At 42.7% G+C, this 13954-nt stretch overlaps 1 protein-coding gene across 8 annotated transcripts in view; it reads left to right on the forward strand.

Moving 5' to 3' along the window:
• The window catches only part of CABIN1 (calcineurin binding protein 1), a 242231-nt gene that overhangs the window by 11335 nt on the left and 216942 nt on the right, over nt 1-13954 (forward strand). For all 8 annotated transcript variants that reach the window (XM_077293470.1, XM_077293474.1, XM_077293475.1 and 5 more), the window contains exon 5: nt 2266-2400. In XM_077293470.1, the coding sequence (XP_077149585.1) occupies nt 2266-2400 (135 nt within the window). The remainder of the gene's footprint in view (nt 1-2265; nt 2401-13954) is intronic.

Genomic DNA, 13954 nt, shown 5'->3' on the forward strand with positions numbered 1-13954 from the left:
TCTTCAAGCTCGTGCGGACTCTCTGCAGAGAAGTTGGAGGCCAGCACCTCTTCAGACTCCCATGACTTCTCTCACCATCTTCACGACTAAGATGCTTCTCTCCATCAAGCCTTGGAGTGGGACGAAACGGGCATAGTACCAGGAATTTTGCATAGTGAAGTCTCTACAATGAGACCAGCTACCACCCTGGAGGATTCAAGGAGCAACTAGAGTTGCACCACCTGTTTGGTGGATCGCAAAGAGTTGGAAGATGCCACCGCCTTGACATTCACTTCAAATGACCACCTAGAAACTGAAAATACCTTCTCTGGGTACATCTTCAGCCTGGTCTCCAAGAGGACACGTCCTCGAGGCAGGGAGGTTCCTGGGAGTAGATCATTGGAACAATCTTCAGGACTCTAGGGCGATATCACCACCACTTCCCTTCCCTCCGGGACATCATGACACAACACATTGACGAACAGCAGACTTGGCAGAGAAGAATGCTACATTGGTGGCTGTACTGGCTATATAGTGACCAGACACCTCTTGTGACTTGAGTGCCTGCAACGAAGCACCTCTTGCGATCTCCAGACTAGAACTGAGACTTGAGTTCTCAGCTCTGGTTGATCTAAGAGAAGTAGATGAACCCAGCCATACAGCACATGGAAGGTGATCATCTCCGTATTCAGTGCTCCAATCTGACAACATCCACACCGGATTCTGGAGCTGTCGGATGGGAATATGACACTGACTCCTCACAGCTTGCCGCACGAACCTTCCTGTCAAATCGAAGCCTCCACTTGCCACTGATACAGTCACAGTCATCAGTAGGGAGGGAATACTCCCGCCAAGGGCATCCTCTCCAATTGACCAAAGGCTTTGGAATTTTTTATTTTTTATTTTTTCTCAGGCCAAATACCATCTGGATGTTCCACACAACCGCAATGATGCTGCAATCCATTGTTGGTGTCTATGAACTCGTAATGACCTGGAAAATAATAATGGCTGGTCAGTTTTAGCATTTAGTGAACATGGTAAAAAAACAACTGTGGAATTCCACTTTTTTTGCAATTTGACTGCAGCTGGAATTTTTATCCCGTTTTATGTTAAAACCAATGGTGTCAATCAATAGTACAACTTGTCCCGCAAAAAACAAGCCCTCACATTGGCAAATTGAGCAAAAAATAGTTATGGCTCTGGGAAGAAGGGGAGCAAACAACGGAAAATGGCCAAGGGGTTAAAAAGCCAAGTGCAAAGTTAGTAAAATTAAGTTCCACAATTGGATGTGTTTAAATAAAATGTCCCTGTGCTGAGATAATCTTATACATGTGCCCCTGCTGTGTACTGTGTACTGGCCGTGTCTGACCGTACAGGGACATGGTCTGATCACACCACAGCTCCTGGGCAGGGGAGGAAGCAAACGGGAATACAGATATTACATCACGGGCTCACAACTGATTCTTTCTGTGAGATAAAACATTTCCCTGCCTGTTTTTAAACAATATTTTACTTCAAAGAAATAATAATTTGTGATCCCTTGCTGTAATGTCTGCATCCTCTTTTTTGCTTCCTCCCCTGCCCAGGAGCTGTGGTGTGATCAGACCATGTTCCTGTACGGTCAGACACGGCCATTACACAGTACACAGCAGGGGCACATGTATAAGATTATCTCAGCACAGGAACATTTTATTTAACACATCCAAATGTGGACCTTATTATTATTCAAAGATCTAGTGATTAAAATGATGATTAAAATCAACTTTGTTTATGAGAAAACCCCTTTAAGTATTCCCCACCCTTTTGACAGCCTCAGGATGTCCCATGGTTTCCCATTTCTCCATATGAAGCGCCTGAGAAAAGAGGCTTTTTTTTTTTCTTACTGTAAAATCCTTTTCGAGTAGTCTTCATTGGGAGACTCAGCGCCTATCCTGTTTTGTTGTTGCCCCGATACGCATGTATTCGTCATTTCTTTCTGTTTCTTCTAGTGCTTTGCTCACTGACTGAATAGCTTGGTTTCCAGTAGGTGCATGTAGCCTGAAGAGGAGTCGACTTATTTTTTTTCTTTAGGTTGTAATTCTTACTGTCAGCCTCCTGGTGGCAGCAGTGTACACCCCTTGTTTTTTGTGCCCCTTTTCTCCCAATGAAGGCTAAGAGATAGAGGATTTTTGTGCTTACTGTAAAATCCTCTATTTCACATTTTTATTCTTTATTTTATTTCTCCTTCACTTTTATGATCCATTCTGTTGCAAGAATGATACATAAATCATTGTTTCCATGTTTTAGGCTGTTCCTTTGAGTGAAGAAAGAGAGGGACTAAAGCATCCTGGATTAATGCTAAAGTATTCAACATATAAAAACTTGGCTCAGCTTGCAGCGAAACGCGATGACCTGGAGACTGCAATGGAATATAACCTGGAGGTATGTTCTTGTTATTGATCACCTAATGATCCCCAGGTCCTACTTCTGTGACCCTTATGACCACTGGAATTTAGCTTTTTGGCATTTTACCACTTCCCAGCACATCGCCAGCTATTGTGACACACAGCAGAGCATTGTAATACCAACTCATTAACGGGAACCGGTCAGGCGACTCATGCTGCTCAAACCACGGGCAGCAAGAATTGCAGCTTGACTACACACTTGCAGCCAAGAATATCCTCCTCTGAAGCTCTTAAGTGTTTCAGAGAAAATATATTCTGAAGAGTCTGCTGCGGACCATTGCTGGAGACGAGACTAGTCCGGCTCAAGCTGATGTATAGTTCTCTATCCCTGTGTACACACGAGGAAGAGACCAATCACCTGCAGTGCTAAGAGGAGCCAGCTGGGGGCAGTGCCGGGCTAGTCTCATCTTGTGTTGGATCTTCAAAGTACATTTTGAATAATAATAGACCAGGCAGCAATTTATACTGCTTGTAGTTTGGCTATCACGAATCGCCTGACAGATTCCCTTTACAGTAAACAAATCTGTGTTGCACCTCTTTTAAAAGGAATGCATTATCAGAAAATATCCTATTTAAATCAAATGTTATGTCAAAGGTGTTGTCCAAGTTGTCTATGTAACTGCAGAATTCGGAATCTTGACAAAGTGAAAATCCAGCATCACGTCCATGGATAAAAAAAACGTGCTTTCTTTATTAGATCATATTAAATTCTTTTCAAGGTAAGGTATGGACAGAGGGGTGACCTTACGCGTTTCGAACCGAATGGTTCTTAATCATAGTGCGCTTTGTTTCTCCTGCTTGCCGCCAACCAGGCACTCCGTGCACCACCCAAGATTACAAGCTGAATTGAACATAGATGAGCGGGACTTTTCTCTTTACAATTGTTCTGAAACTTGACAGTGTGCAGTGCACACACTATCTCGATTGCATGGTATTGTCGTTACGAGCCACTGGTGACATGACCGCTTATATTCAATTTGCATACATGTGGTCACATGCTGATTATGGTGGTGTAATCCGGCTTCTTTCCATAGAATTGAATTGAGAGAAGCTGAATCCAACTAGTCCTCATGTATGGAAATCGCATATATGTATTCGTATGACCACTCGGTCTCACTGAAGCCTGAAGTCATATAGATTTTGCTCCCTAACCTGGACAACCCCTTTAATTTAAATGTACACTACTCCACATTGAAATTGCAACAGCAAGAAGGAAAAGTTGTGGAACTATATAAACCAGAAGATGGATAGATTGGATACTGACATGCACATGCTGAAAAAATGTAATCAACATTTTCAAAATAACTCAATTTATTTAGTATTAAAGGAGTTTTCCCACAAAGTTCATTTTAATCATTAGATCTTGGAATAGTAATAATTTCCATTATTCATTAGCAATACGTATGAGATCGACTCTTATCGATTCAGGCTATGTGCACACGTATTCTTGTCCACTGCGGATTTTTCCGCAGCGGATTTGATAAATCTGCAGGGCAAAAATGCTGCGGTTTTTTTTCACGGATTTACCGAGGTTTTTCTGCGGTTTTCACAACTGCGGTTTTCCATAGGAGCAGCTGTAAAACCACTGTGGAATCCGCAGAAAGAAGTGACATGCTGCGGAATGTAAACCGCTGCGTTTCCACAGCGTTTTTTGTTTCCCATAGGTTTACATTGTAATGTTAGCTCATGGGAAACTGCTGCAGACCCGCATCGTGGGCACATACCCTAAGGGTATCGAGATAGCTGATCCCACGGATGTTATTGGTTTATATGCGGATGATATGGTAATATTTATGGATAATGTAGAAGAGACCTTGTTGCATGTGATCACTACTATAAACGGATTTAGTAAACGTTTGGGGTTATATTTTAATTGGGATAAGTCAGCTTTGATGCCTCTTACCCATGATTCAACAGATCGCCTTGAAGGACTTTCCTCATTACCGGTAGTATCTTACTTTAAATACTTAGGAATAATTATACCAAAATATAGTAGGCTCGATTTACAATTTAATATTCTCCCGTTACTAGACTTGGTTAAACATAAATTTGCAATCTGGAGCAAATTACCACTATCTGTCTCTGGCCGTATAAATCTAAGATGATATTGCTCCCGAAGCTTAATTACTCCCTTCAACATAGTGCAGTTCCTGTTCCCAAATCCTTTTTTTCAAATTTGAACTCTTTAATGTCATCATTTATCTGGGGCAAAGCCAGGCCTAAACTCAAATTATCTACTTTACATAGATCTAAGCAAATGGGAGGGGCGGCGTTACTTGATTTTTTCCTATACTATTTAGCTGGACTGCTTAGGGCATTGAGTAAATGGATGGCAGAAAACTTTTTACCAAATTCGGAGAGCCATTTAATCCAGGCTGCAAGATCTGATTGTCCGATGGGTTTTTTGGAAATAGACCCACCACTCCTAGATTACTACCATTGCTCCAGTTAGCGAGGCTGGTTTGGAAACAGGTAAAGAAGGTGACCCACTTTGATGGTATTGTAGCCGAAATGCCACTATGGAATAATATGTACTTTCCAGGGCTATTGAATCACCCATCTACACAATTTTGGATTTCACATGATGTTGTTTCGGTTAATGATTTATATGAACAAGGCACATTAATGTCTTTTGAACAATTGCAAATTAAATACAACATTCCGAGACCACAATTGTTTCGATATTTACAACTCAGATCGGCAATACAATCACATATACGCGGGATCAGGACCAGTCAAACAATATCATCTTTCCCATTAATAGGGATCCTTAAATCTCAGAGACCCCGTGGTCTGATCTCCGCATTGTACACACATATGCTGGCTGTAGGTACTGATTCCTTTGTATTGGCAGTTAAAGAAAAATGGAAATTCCTAATTCCTGATCTTCAGGAAGAGGATTGGGAAATGTTTCTTGAATCCCCAAAGGGAGTGTCTCCTTCGGCTAATAATAAAATGATCCAAATGTATATCTTACATCAAGTATATCTAACCCCAATACGGTTATTTAAAATGGGATGGTCTAACTCCTCAGAATGTCTTAAGATGCTACGCAATGGAGGCTGACTTTATTCATAGGATTTGGGGATGTCCAATTGTCCAATCATTTTGGAGTGAGATAACTTCGATATTGACTTCCCTTGTGCATAATCTCGTTCTCTTGAATCCTTTAGTTTGTTTATTTGGGGTACTGGAGGAAGAAACATGGGGATATCATACTCACATTTTCCTGAGGGAGCCACTTTTTCTGGCACGGAAAGTAATAGCTCTTTATTGGATGGGTAACACTCATCCATCTCTTAGGGCCTCGATTGATCTGGTAAATTCTATTATACCCTACGAACGAATGTTATACCAAAATCAAAATAGAGGATGTTTGGGGAAATTTAGCAAAATATGGGATGTATGGAATTCATCACCTCTCACTGTGTCGACTCAGGGCAGATAGCCTAACCCCACTATAATAAGATGTAATGTACATTGGATCACGCCTAGTTTCAAAATTAAACAATTGATGTGATGGGGATGGTTTTGGCAGCAGGATATGGTTCTGTTTTGTTCCTTTTGTTTTTCTAAGGATTTAGTATAGGGGTCCTAGACAATTTGTGATACTTTAGGATTTGTATGACCCGTTCCAGGTACTATTATCTGCATTGTCAACAGATTTATTGTATACATTTGTGATTTTCTTGTTAACTGTGACAAATATGTTTATGGTGATCGGTCATACGCAAAATATGCAGACTAACCCAAACACCTTGAACATAGACGCACCAGAGATTAGCACCACACCAGGGGCTAAGATTAAAATTGCTTTTATTATAGTAGCAACAAATAAATTATAAAAACATGTATCATATATAATACTTAGTACGTACCACAGGACATAAAAAATATATATAAATACAAGCTAACCCAATATTTCATAAATAGATCCCCACTACTGATATAAAAAATAAAAAATAGTAACACTGTATCTATTTTTGGCATAAAGTGCAGCGTGTTAACAAATGTTCAATTGCACATATACTGTATGTGTGAACAGCAATCATAAACCACCACTGAAAAAAAGTGCAAAGTGCCAAATAATCAGTGTAAGCTATACAAGTGCTTACAAGCTCACATCATCATGAGCCTGAAGAAAATAAATAAAATACAATCCTAAGTCCAGCTGGGAAAAGTGCAAAAAGTGCCAAATAATTAATATGAACTCCAAATAGTGATTGCAAGCTCATGCAACCAAGAGCCTGGAAAAGTGCCACCACAGGACCCAGCTACCCAAGGTATTGATTGATATATTATTTCTTTAGGTCCCCTCTGTGCACGTTGGTCTTTTTATGCACTTTTCCAGGCTCTTGGTTGCATGAGCTTGCAATCACTATTTGGAGTTCATATTAATTAATTTTAATCTTATCCCCTGGTGTGGTGCTAATCTCTGGTGCGTCTATGTTCAAGGTGTTTGGGTTATTCTGCTCTACGTGGTGGTGGTAACCACACATACTGCACAGAGTACCGGAAATAGTAATTAACTTAATTTTGATCTATGTATGATCTATTTTTTTATATTGGATATATTAATATATATTTTTTGATTGCTTGTGGTACTTCTGTGTTTTAACACTATACGCAAAATATGTATATCTTTTACTTATCCTTTTTGTTGTTTAATAAACAAATAAAAAAATTAAAAAAAATTTCCATTATTGGATGTCTTTAAAAAAATGTTCCTGTGCTGAGATAATCTTATAAATGTGTCCCTGCTGTGTACTGTGTAATGGCCGTGTCTGACTATATAGAAGCATGGTCTGATTATACCACAGCTCCTGGGCAGGGGAGGAAGCAAAAGAGAGGATACTGACATAAGGCAGATTTATAAGCTTATCTCATGAACATATTTTTTAAACACATCCAATTGTGGAACTTATTATTCCAAGATGTATTGATTAAAATCAACTTTAAAATTAACTTTGTTCGTAGGAAAACCGCTGTAAGTATGAGCACCACATGCAGAAATACACACTGTTAGGGTATGTGCCCAAGATTAGGAAATAGCAGCGCTTTGGACGCATATTTTCGCTGCACCCAAAACGCTGCATTCTAAACACGCAGGTAAATCTGCAGGTGTTCAGTAAACCATGTGGATTTATCGCATCTAATGACTTGCTATGGGTGAAACTACACAGAGTAGACTAGCATCTTCCACTGCAGATAACTGACATGCTGCGGCTCGTAATCCCGCACCGCGGGCGAGTTTACACAGCGGTAATAAATTGTCACCCTCATCTTTTATGAGCGACCTGAATTGCAGTGGTCCTGGTGTATACAATTACCGTACGTTGTCTTTCAGATGCTTTCTACTTAATATAATTGTATTTGGCACATTGTTATGCACATAAGATCCGTTTTCTGAATGATGAGACCTCTCAATTAGATTGATTGGCCATTAACATGCACTAAATTGCAAATTGGTTGATTGAACAGAAATTGGTCAGATATCTGTGTGCATAAAATAATTTTGTTGCCCCAGTGGCTATTCACTCATGGTCAGGAAATAATAATATTTCCTGGTGATATGCCATAACTTATTTTGGAGGGAAGATTCATTTTCAAAGGTTATTCTGGTTTTAGCAAATAAAGGTTAATCACTGTACAACGTTATATGTTTTACCAGTATAGTTTCTGTCACGATAATGTGAATATGCCATGTTTGAGTATCTACCTAACTGTACAAGACACGCTGCGGGCCATTCCGACCCCCCCCCTCTTCTCACCCTGCCTGCTGCTTGTGTGTGTGTAAATCAAAACCCACACTAGAATCACTGAAGAAATTTATGGCTTGACTCCGCACATACCAGTCTCCCTACACTGCCCCTCCCTCCTCCCAGGAATGTCTTTGTTTGGTGACTCAAAAACGTAAATAGTAGAAAGAGGAGTGCATGTCATTACTCAGCCCACTCAGTGATGACAGGACAAGAGGGCATATCTTACCCCTGCTGAGTTGGGAGTAGTGTTGGTCCAGGAAGCGAGCTAACAGCCTGGCAAGCTGTCCCCATGCATCTAGATATATATGGATGTCCTTCTCCTCCTCAGCCACAGCCAGCCATGAGATAAAATGACATAACGACATGTAAGTGTTCTTTTCAGTTTTAATCCCCTTTTATTTGTAATTGTATTGTACACATGATTTTGTCTTCTTTATAATATCTTTTTATACCTTGTAAACACTGCCTACCTTTTTTTGGAGTAAAACATATAATTTAATAGCTTGTCTCTCCCTGCTCTATAAACGAACTATCGCGTCCTCTGAAGGGAATTATGCTACTGATTTGGGTTGGTTCCAGACCCGTTAACCCTTAGGAAATCGGAGCTGGTGGCAGCATACTTTATTCTGTGCGATTGGGAATCTCTGTAGCGACCGGCAGCTTTGATAATTATTGTTCTCGCCTGAGTGGGAGTGGTTATATCGCCCTCGCTGCAGCGAACCCAATAGCCAGTACATAGCAGGCAGCCTTGCTGGCAACTAATTACCCTAGGTGCAGTACCTGATCTGACCTGAGGGTAAATGGGGCACCAGAGAGCTGCAAGCTCCAAACCGGAACTGGGAAGTGGGATATAGATAAATCCCCTTCAGAAGGAACCAAGGGCCACCACACAACCCCGGTTCGTGACAAATTGGTGGGAGTAGTGGGGGTGATAAAGGTATCTTCCTCGTGAACCGTGACCGATTGGTGGGATCCCTGACATATCCGTTGGGATCCGCGACATATTGGTGGCAGCACGGTGGGATCCATGACATTGGTGGCAACACGGTGGAATCCGTGACAGTTTCTACAACTTATCTGGATTTTTAGGATCTCTGCTTCCAATTATTGAATAGGTTCCTGCATTAAATTTGTCCTGGTGATGTGCGGGACACTTGGCGGTATAGTTCTTATAACATTGCTGGTAATAATGAATGACAGAAAGCAGTGATCATGTAGACCGTGAGAAATAAAAAAAACTACTCTTTTGTTACTTGAACCGTAATGGCGCTTTAACAATGACTGCTGTGCTTGTATGCTGGCTATGTGCTATCACTTTATAATAATCATTAGCTATTGAACCCATTCTACGCCCGGGTGACGAGCATCGGAGACCGTGGTGTGCGCACATTCTGACTCCAGCGCCATTTTATTGAAGTAATGTACTACAACAGTGATGGCGAACCTTTTAGAAACCATGTACCCAAACTACAATCCAAAACCCACTTATTTATCACAAAGTGCCAACACATCAATTTAACCTGAATATTGAGGGTTTAGTTTAAAAATAAAAACAACTCTTATATAGAGCAGGCAGGAGCAACAAAGTGCAGCTACAGTCAGAAGCAGGGATACCAGACTGCAGATATAAAGGAATATGCTCCCTCCATCCCGGTATATGCTCCCCCATCCTGGTATATGCTCCCTCATCCCGGTATATGCTCCCTCATCCCGGTATATGCTCCCTCATCCCGGTATATGCTCCCTCATCCCGGTATATGCTCCCTCATCCCGGTATATGCTCCCTCATCCCGGTATATGCTCCCTCATCCCGGTATATGCTCCCTCATCCCGGTATATGCTCCCTCATCCCGGTATATGCTCCCTCATCCCGGTATATGCTTCCTCATCCTGGTATATGTCCCTCCATCCTGGTATATGCTCCCCCATCCCGGTATATGCTCCCCCATCCCGGTATATGCTCCCTCAATCCTTGTGTATGTCCCTCCATCCTGGTACATGCTCCCTCATCCTGGTGCATGCTCTCCCATCCTGGTACATGCTCCCTCATCCTGGTGCATGCTCTCCCATCCTGGTACATGCTCCCTCATCCTGGTATATGCTCCCTCCATCCTGGTGTATGTCCCTCCATCCCGGTATATGCTCCCTCATCACGGTATATGCTCCCCCATCCCGGTATATGCTCCCTCATCCCGGTATATGCTCCCTCATCCTGGTATATGCTCCCCCATCCCGGTACATGCTCCCCCATTCCGGTATATGCTCCCTCATCCTGGTATATGCTCCCTCATCCTGTTATATGCTCCCCCATCCCGGTATATGCTCCCTCATCCTGGTATATATCCCTCAAATATGTCCCTCCATCCTAGTATATGCCCCCCATCACGGTATATGCTCCCCCATGCCGGTATATGCTCCCCCATCCCGGTATATGCTCCCCCATCCCGGTATATGCTCCCTCATCCTGGTATATGCTCCCTCATCCTGTTATATGCTCCCCCATCCCGGTATATGCTCCCTCATCCTGGTATATATCCCTCAAATATGTCCCTCCATCCTAGTATATGCCCCCCATCCCGGTAGTATATCCTCCCCCATCCTGGTATATGCTCCCACCATCCTTGTGTCGTTGCCATGTATTGTGGGACACTCTCTGATATGTGGTGTGTGCTCTAAATTAAATTGTAAAATCCAAGTACATATACAAAGAGACCCACACTGACACGTTTAGTATCAGAACAGAACTCCCTTTTATTACATCATTGCTCAGGGTTTATGTAGGTTTATACTAGTCACGCTTTGAAACAATATAATTGTCTCAGCTTATCTGTAAATATGTCCTGAGATTAGCACACATACTTCTAATTGGTTAACACTATTGACACCCAGCTTTTGGGTCTAGGTGTTGGGTCTAGGTGTGGCTCTATTCCTTAGGGTACTGTCTCACAGTGGCACTTTGATCACTACGACGGTACGATCCGTGACGTTCCAGCGATATCCATACGATATCGCAGTGTCTGACACGCTACTGCGATCATGGACCCCGCTGAGAATCGTACGTCGTAGCAGATCGTTTGAAACTTTATTTCGTCGCTGGATCTCCCGCTGTCATCACTGGATCGTTGTGTGTGACAGCGATCCAGCGATGCGTTCGCTTGTAACCAGGGTAAACATCGGGTTACTAAGAGCAGGGCCGCGCTTAGTAACCCGATGTTTACCGTGGTTACCAGCGTAAAAGTAATAAAAAAAAAAAAAACGTACATACTCACATTCCGGTGTCCTTCAGGTCCCTAGCCGTCTGCTTCCCGCTCTGACTGACTGCCGGCCGGAAAGTAAGAGCAGATCACAGCGGTGACGTCACCGCTGTGATCTGCTTTCACTTTACGGCGGCACTCAGTCAGAGCGGGAAGCAGATGGCAAGGGACCTGAAGGACACCGGAATGTGAGTATGTACGGTTTTTGTTTTTTTTTTACTTTTACGCTGGTAACCACGGTAAACATCGGGTTACTAAGCGCGGCCCTGCGCTTAGTAACCCGATGTTTACCCTGGTTACACGGGACCTCGGCATCGTTGGTCGCTGGAGAGCGGTCTGTGTGACAGCTCCCCAGCGACCACACAACGACTTTCCAACGATCACGGCCAGGTCGTATCTCTGGTCGTGATCGTTGGAAAGTTGCAGAGTGTGACAGTACCCTTAGTCTCACTTCTCAGTTAATTCTCTTTAGACAAAGACCACCCTCCTACACACCCCTTTCAATAGACTCCATTTTGCAATCAATGTGATGCCCGTACAAAATAAACCAAAATGGAGTCACGATAGATAAATAACTTCTGCTCTCACACTGGTATATGCCCCCCATCCTGGTATCTATCCCCTATCCTGGTATATGTCCCCCATCCTGCCTGTGCTGCTGTTGTTCAATACATTAAAAAAAACAAAAAAACAGTGAACCTTTCCCCCAGTCCCCAGCAGCTGGCTTCAGCGTCCAAGCGACAGGAGCTCATGAAGTCAGTGCAATGCGCCTAGTCACATGCACGCTGACGTCAGCTGCTGGCCTCTGATTAGGTAGCAGCTTGTATTGCGATGCATGGACTCGGCAAGTTCATGAGCTGCAATACACTTCACAGAGAAAAAAGCAGAGATGGTTACCTGCTGAAGCCTCCAAACAAATGCACCAGCAGGGCGCATCGGACCCGATTAATGATGGCAAAAAACAGGTGCAAAAAAATACCGATGAATTCAGTGTTGGCTGTTTGGCATTAGTGCACAGAAAGATAAGCGATAATAGTCTGTATGTGGCATTGTTCACACAGGCAATGCACAGCATCTGGTTTACAGCCTATTACTAACGCACATACAGGCGGGCTGCCCAATGCTACAAAATGCATGCTGTGTGAACAGAGGCCTACAGTTTACAGAGCCATCTTGGTCCGACTGCGCCCTGCAAGATAAAGTGCAAAAAAAAAACACATATCAATGTATGTAAGGTATTAGTTTATATTGGGGCCTCAATACGTAAGCCGGCAACCCGTGTCAAGGGTCCTTACATTTTGCCGGTCCTACGCTAAACATTGAGTAAAAGCTCACAGACACAAAAAGAGGACTTAAAAATCACCCAGAAAATTGAAAAAAATCACCGAGAAAAAAGCAGAGATGATTACCTGCTGAAGCCTCCAAACAAATGCACCAGCAGGGCGCACCGGACCCGATTAATGATGGCAAAAAACAGGTGCAAAAAATACCGATGAAACGACCACTTTCAATCCAGTGTTGGCTGTTTGGCATTAGTGCACAGAAAGCGATAATAGTCTGTATGTGGCATTGTTCACACAAGCAATGCAGAGCGGGTTGCCGGCTTACGTATTGAGGCCCAATATAAACTAATACCTTACATACATTGATATGTGTTTTTTTTTGCACTTTATCTAGCAGGGTGCAGTCGGACCAAGATGGCTCTGTAAACTGTAGGCCTCTATTCACACAGCATGCATTTTGTAGCACTGGGCGGCCCGCCTGTATGTGCGTTAGTAATAGGCTGTAGACCAGATGCTCTTTATTGCCTGTGTGAACAATGCCACATACAGACTATTATCGCTTATCTTTTTGTGCACTAATGCCAAACAACCAATACTGGATTGAAAGTGGTTGTTTCATCGGTATTTTTTGCACCTGTTTTTTGCCATCATTAATCGGGTCCGATGCGCCCTGCTGGTGCATTTGTTTGGAGGCTTCAGCAGGTAATCATCTCTGCTTTTTTCTCTGTGATTTTTTTCAATTTTCTGGAGGATTTTTAAGTCCTCTTTTTGTGTCTGCAATACACTTCAGCTGCATGTGCATCCAAGGATGCACATCCAGCTGAAGTAGGGGCTGGCGTTGTCGACTCCATTTTATTGAAGACAGTCTTCAATAAAATGGCGCTGTAGTGCCGTTATACTATAGATTTTATTTATATAGCGTCAATATATTCCGCAGCACTTTACAACTAAGTGATGTCAGGTACAGACAATAATGACATTTCCGAGGTAACATATAATTCAATAGTTACAGTAGGAGTGAGGTCCTGCTTACAATCTATAAGGAAATGGTTGCTGGGGACACAGTAGGTAAAAAGTGCTTGTCCTGTACAGTCCATAAATCATTAGAATAGGGATTTTCAAATAAAGCTGCAAGAACCGGTCGTCAGTCAGAATCTGACTAAGTGCAGCTACCAAGTGGTATTGGGGGCTTGGAGGATGTGGAGACAGATGAGCAGGAGGGAGCAGATTAT

The sequence above is a fragment of the Ranitomeya variabilis genome, chromosome 1, assembly GCF_051348905.1.
Source record: "Ranitomeya variabilis isolate aRanVar5 chromosome 1, aRanVar5.hap1, whole genome shotgun sequence".
NCBI classification, from domain to species: domain Eukaryota; kingdom Metazoa; phylum Chordata; class Amphibia; order Anura; family Dendrobatidae; genus Ranitomeya; species Ranitomeya variabilis.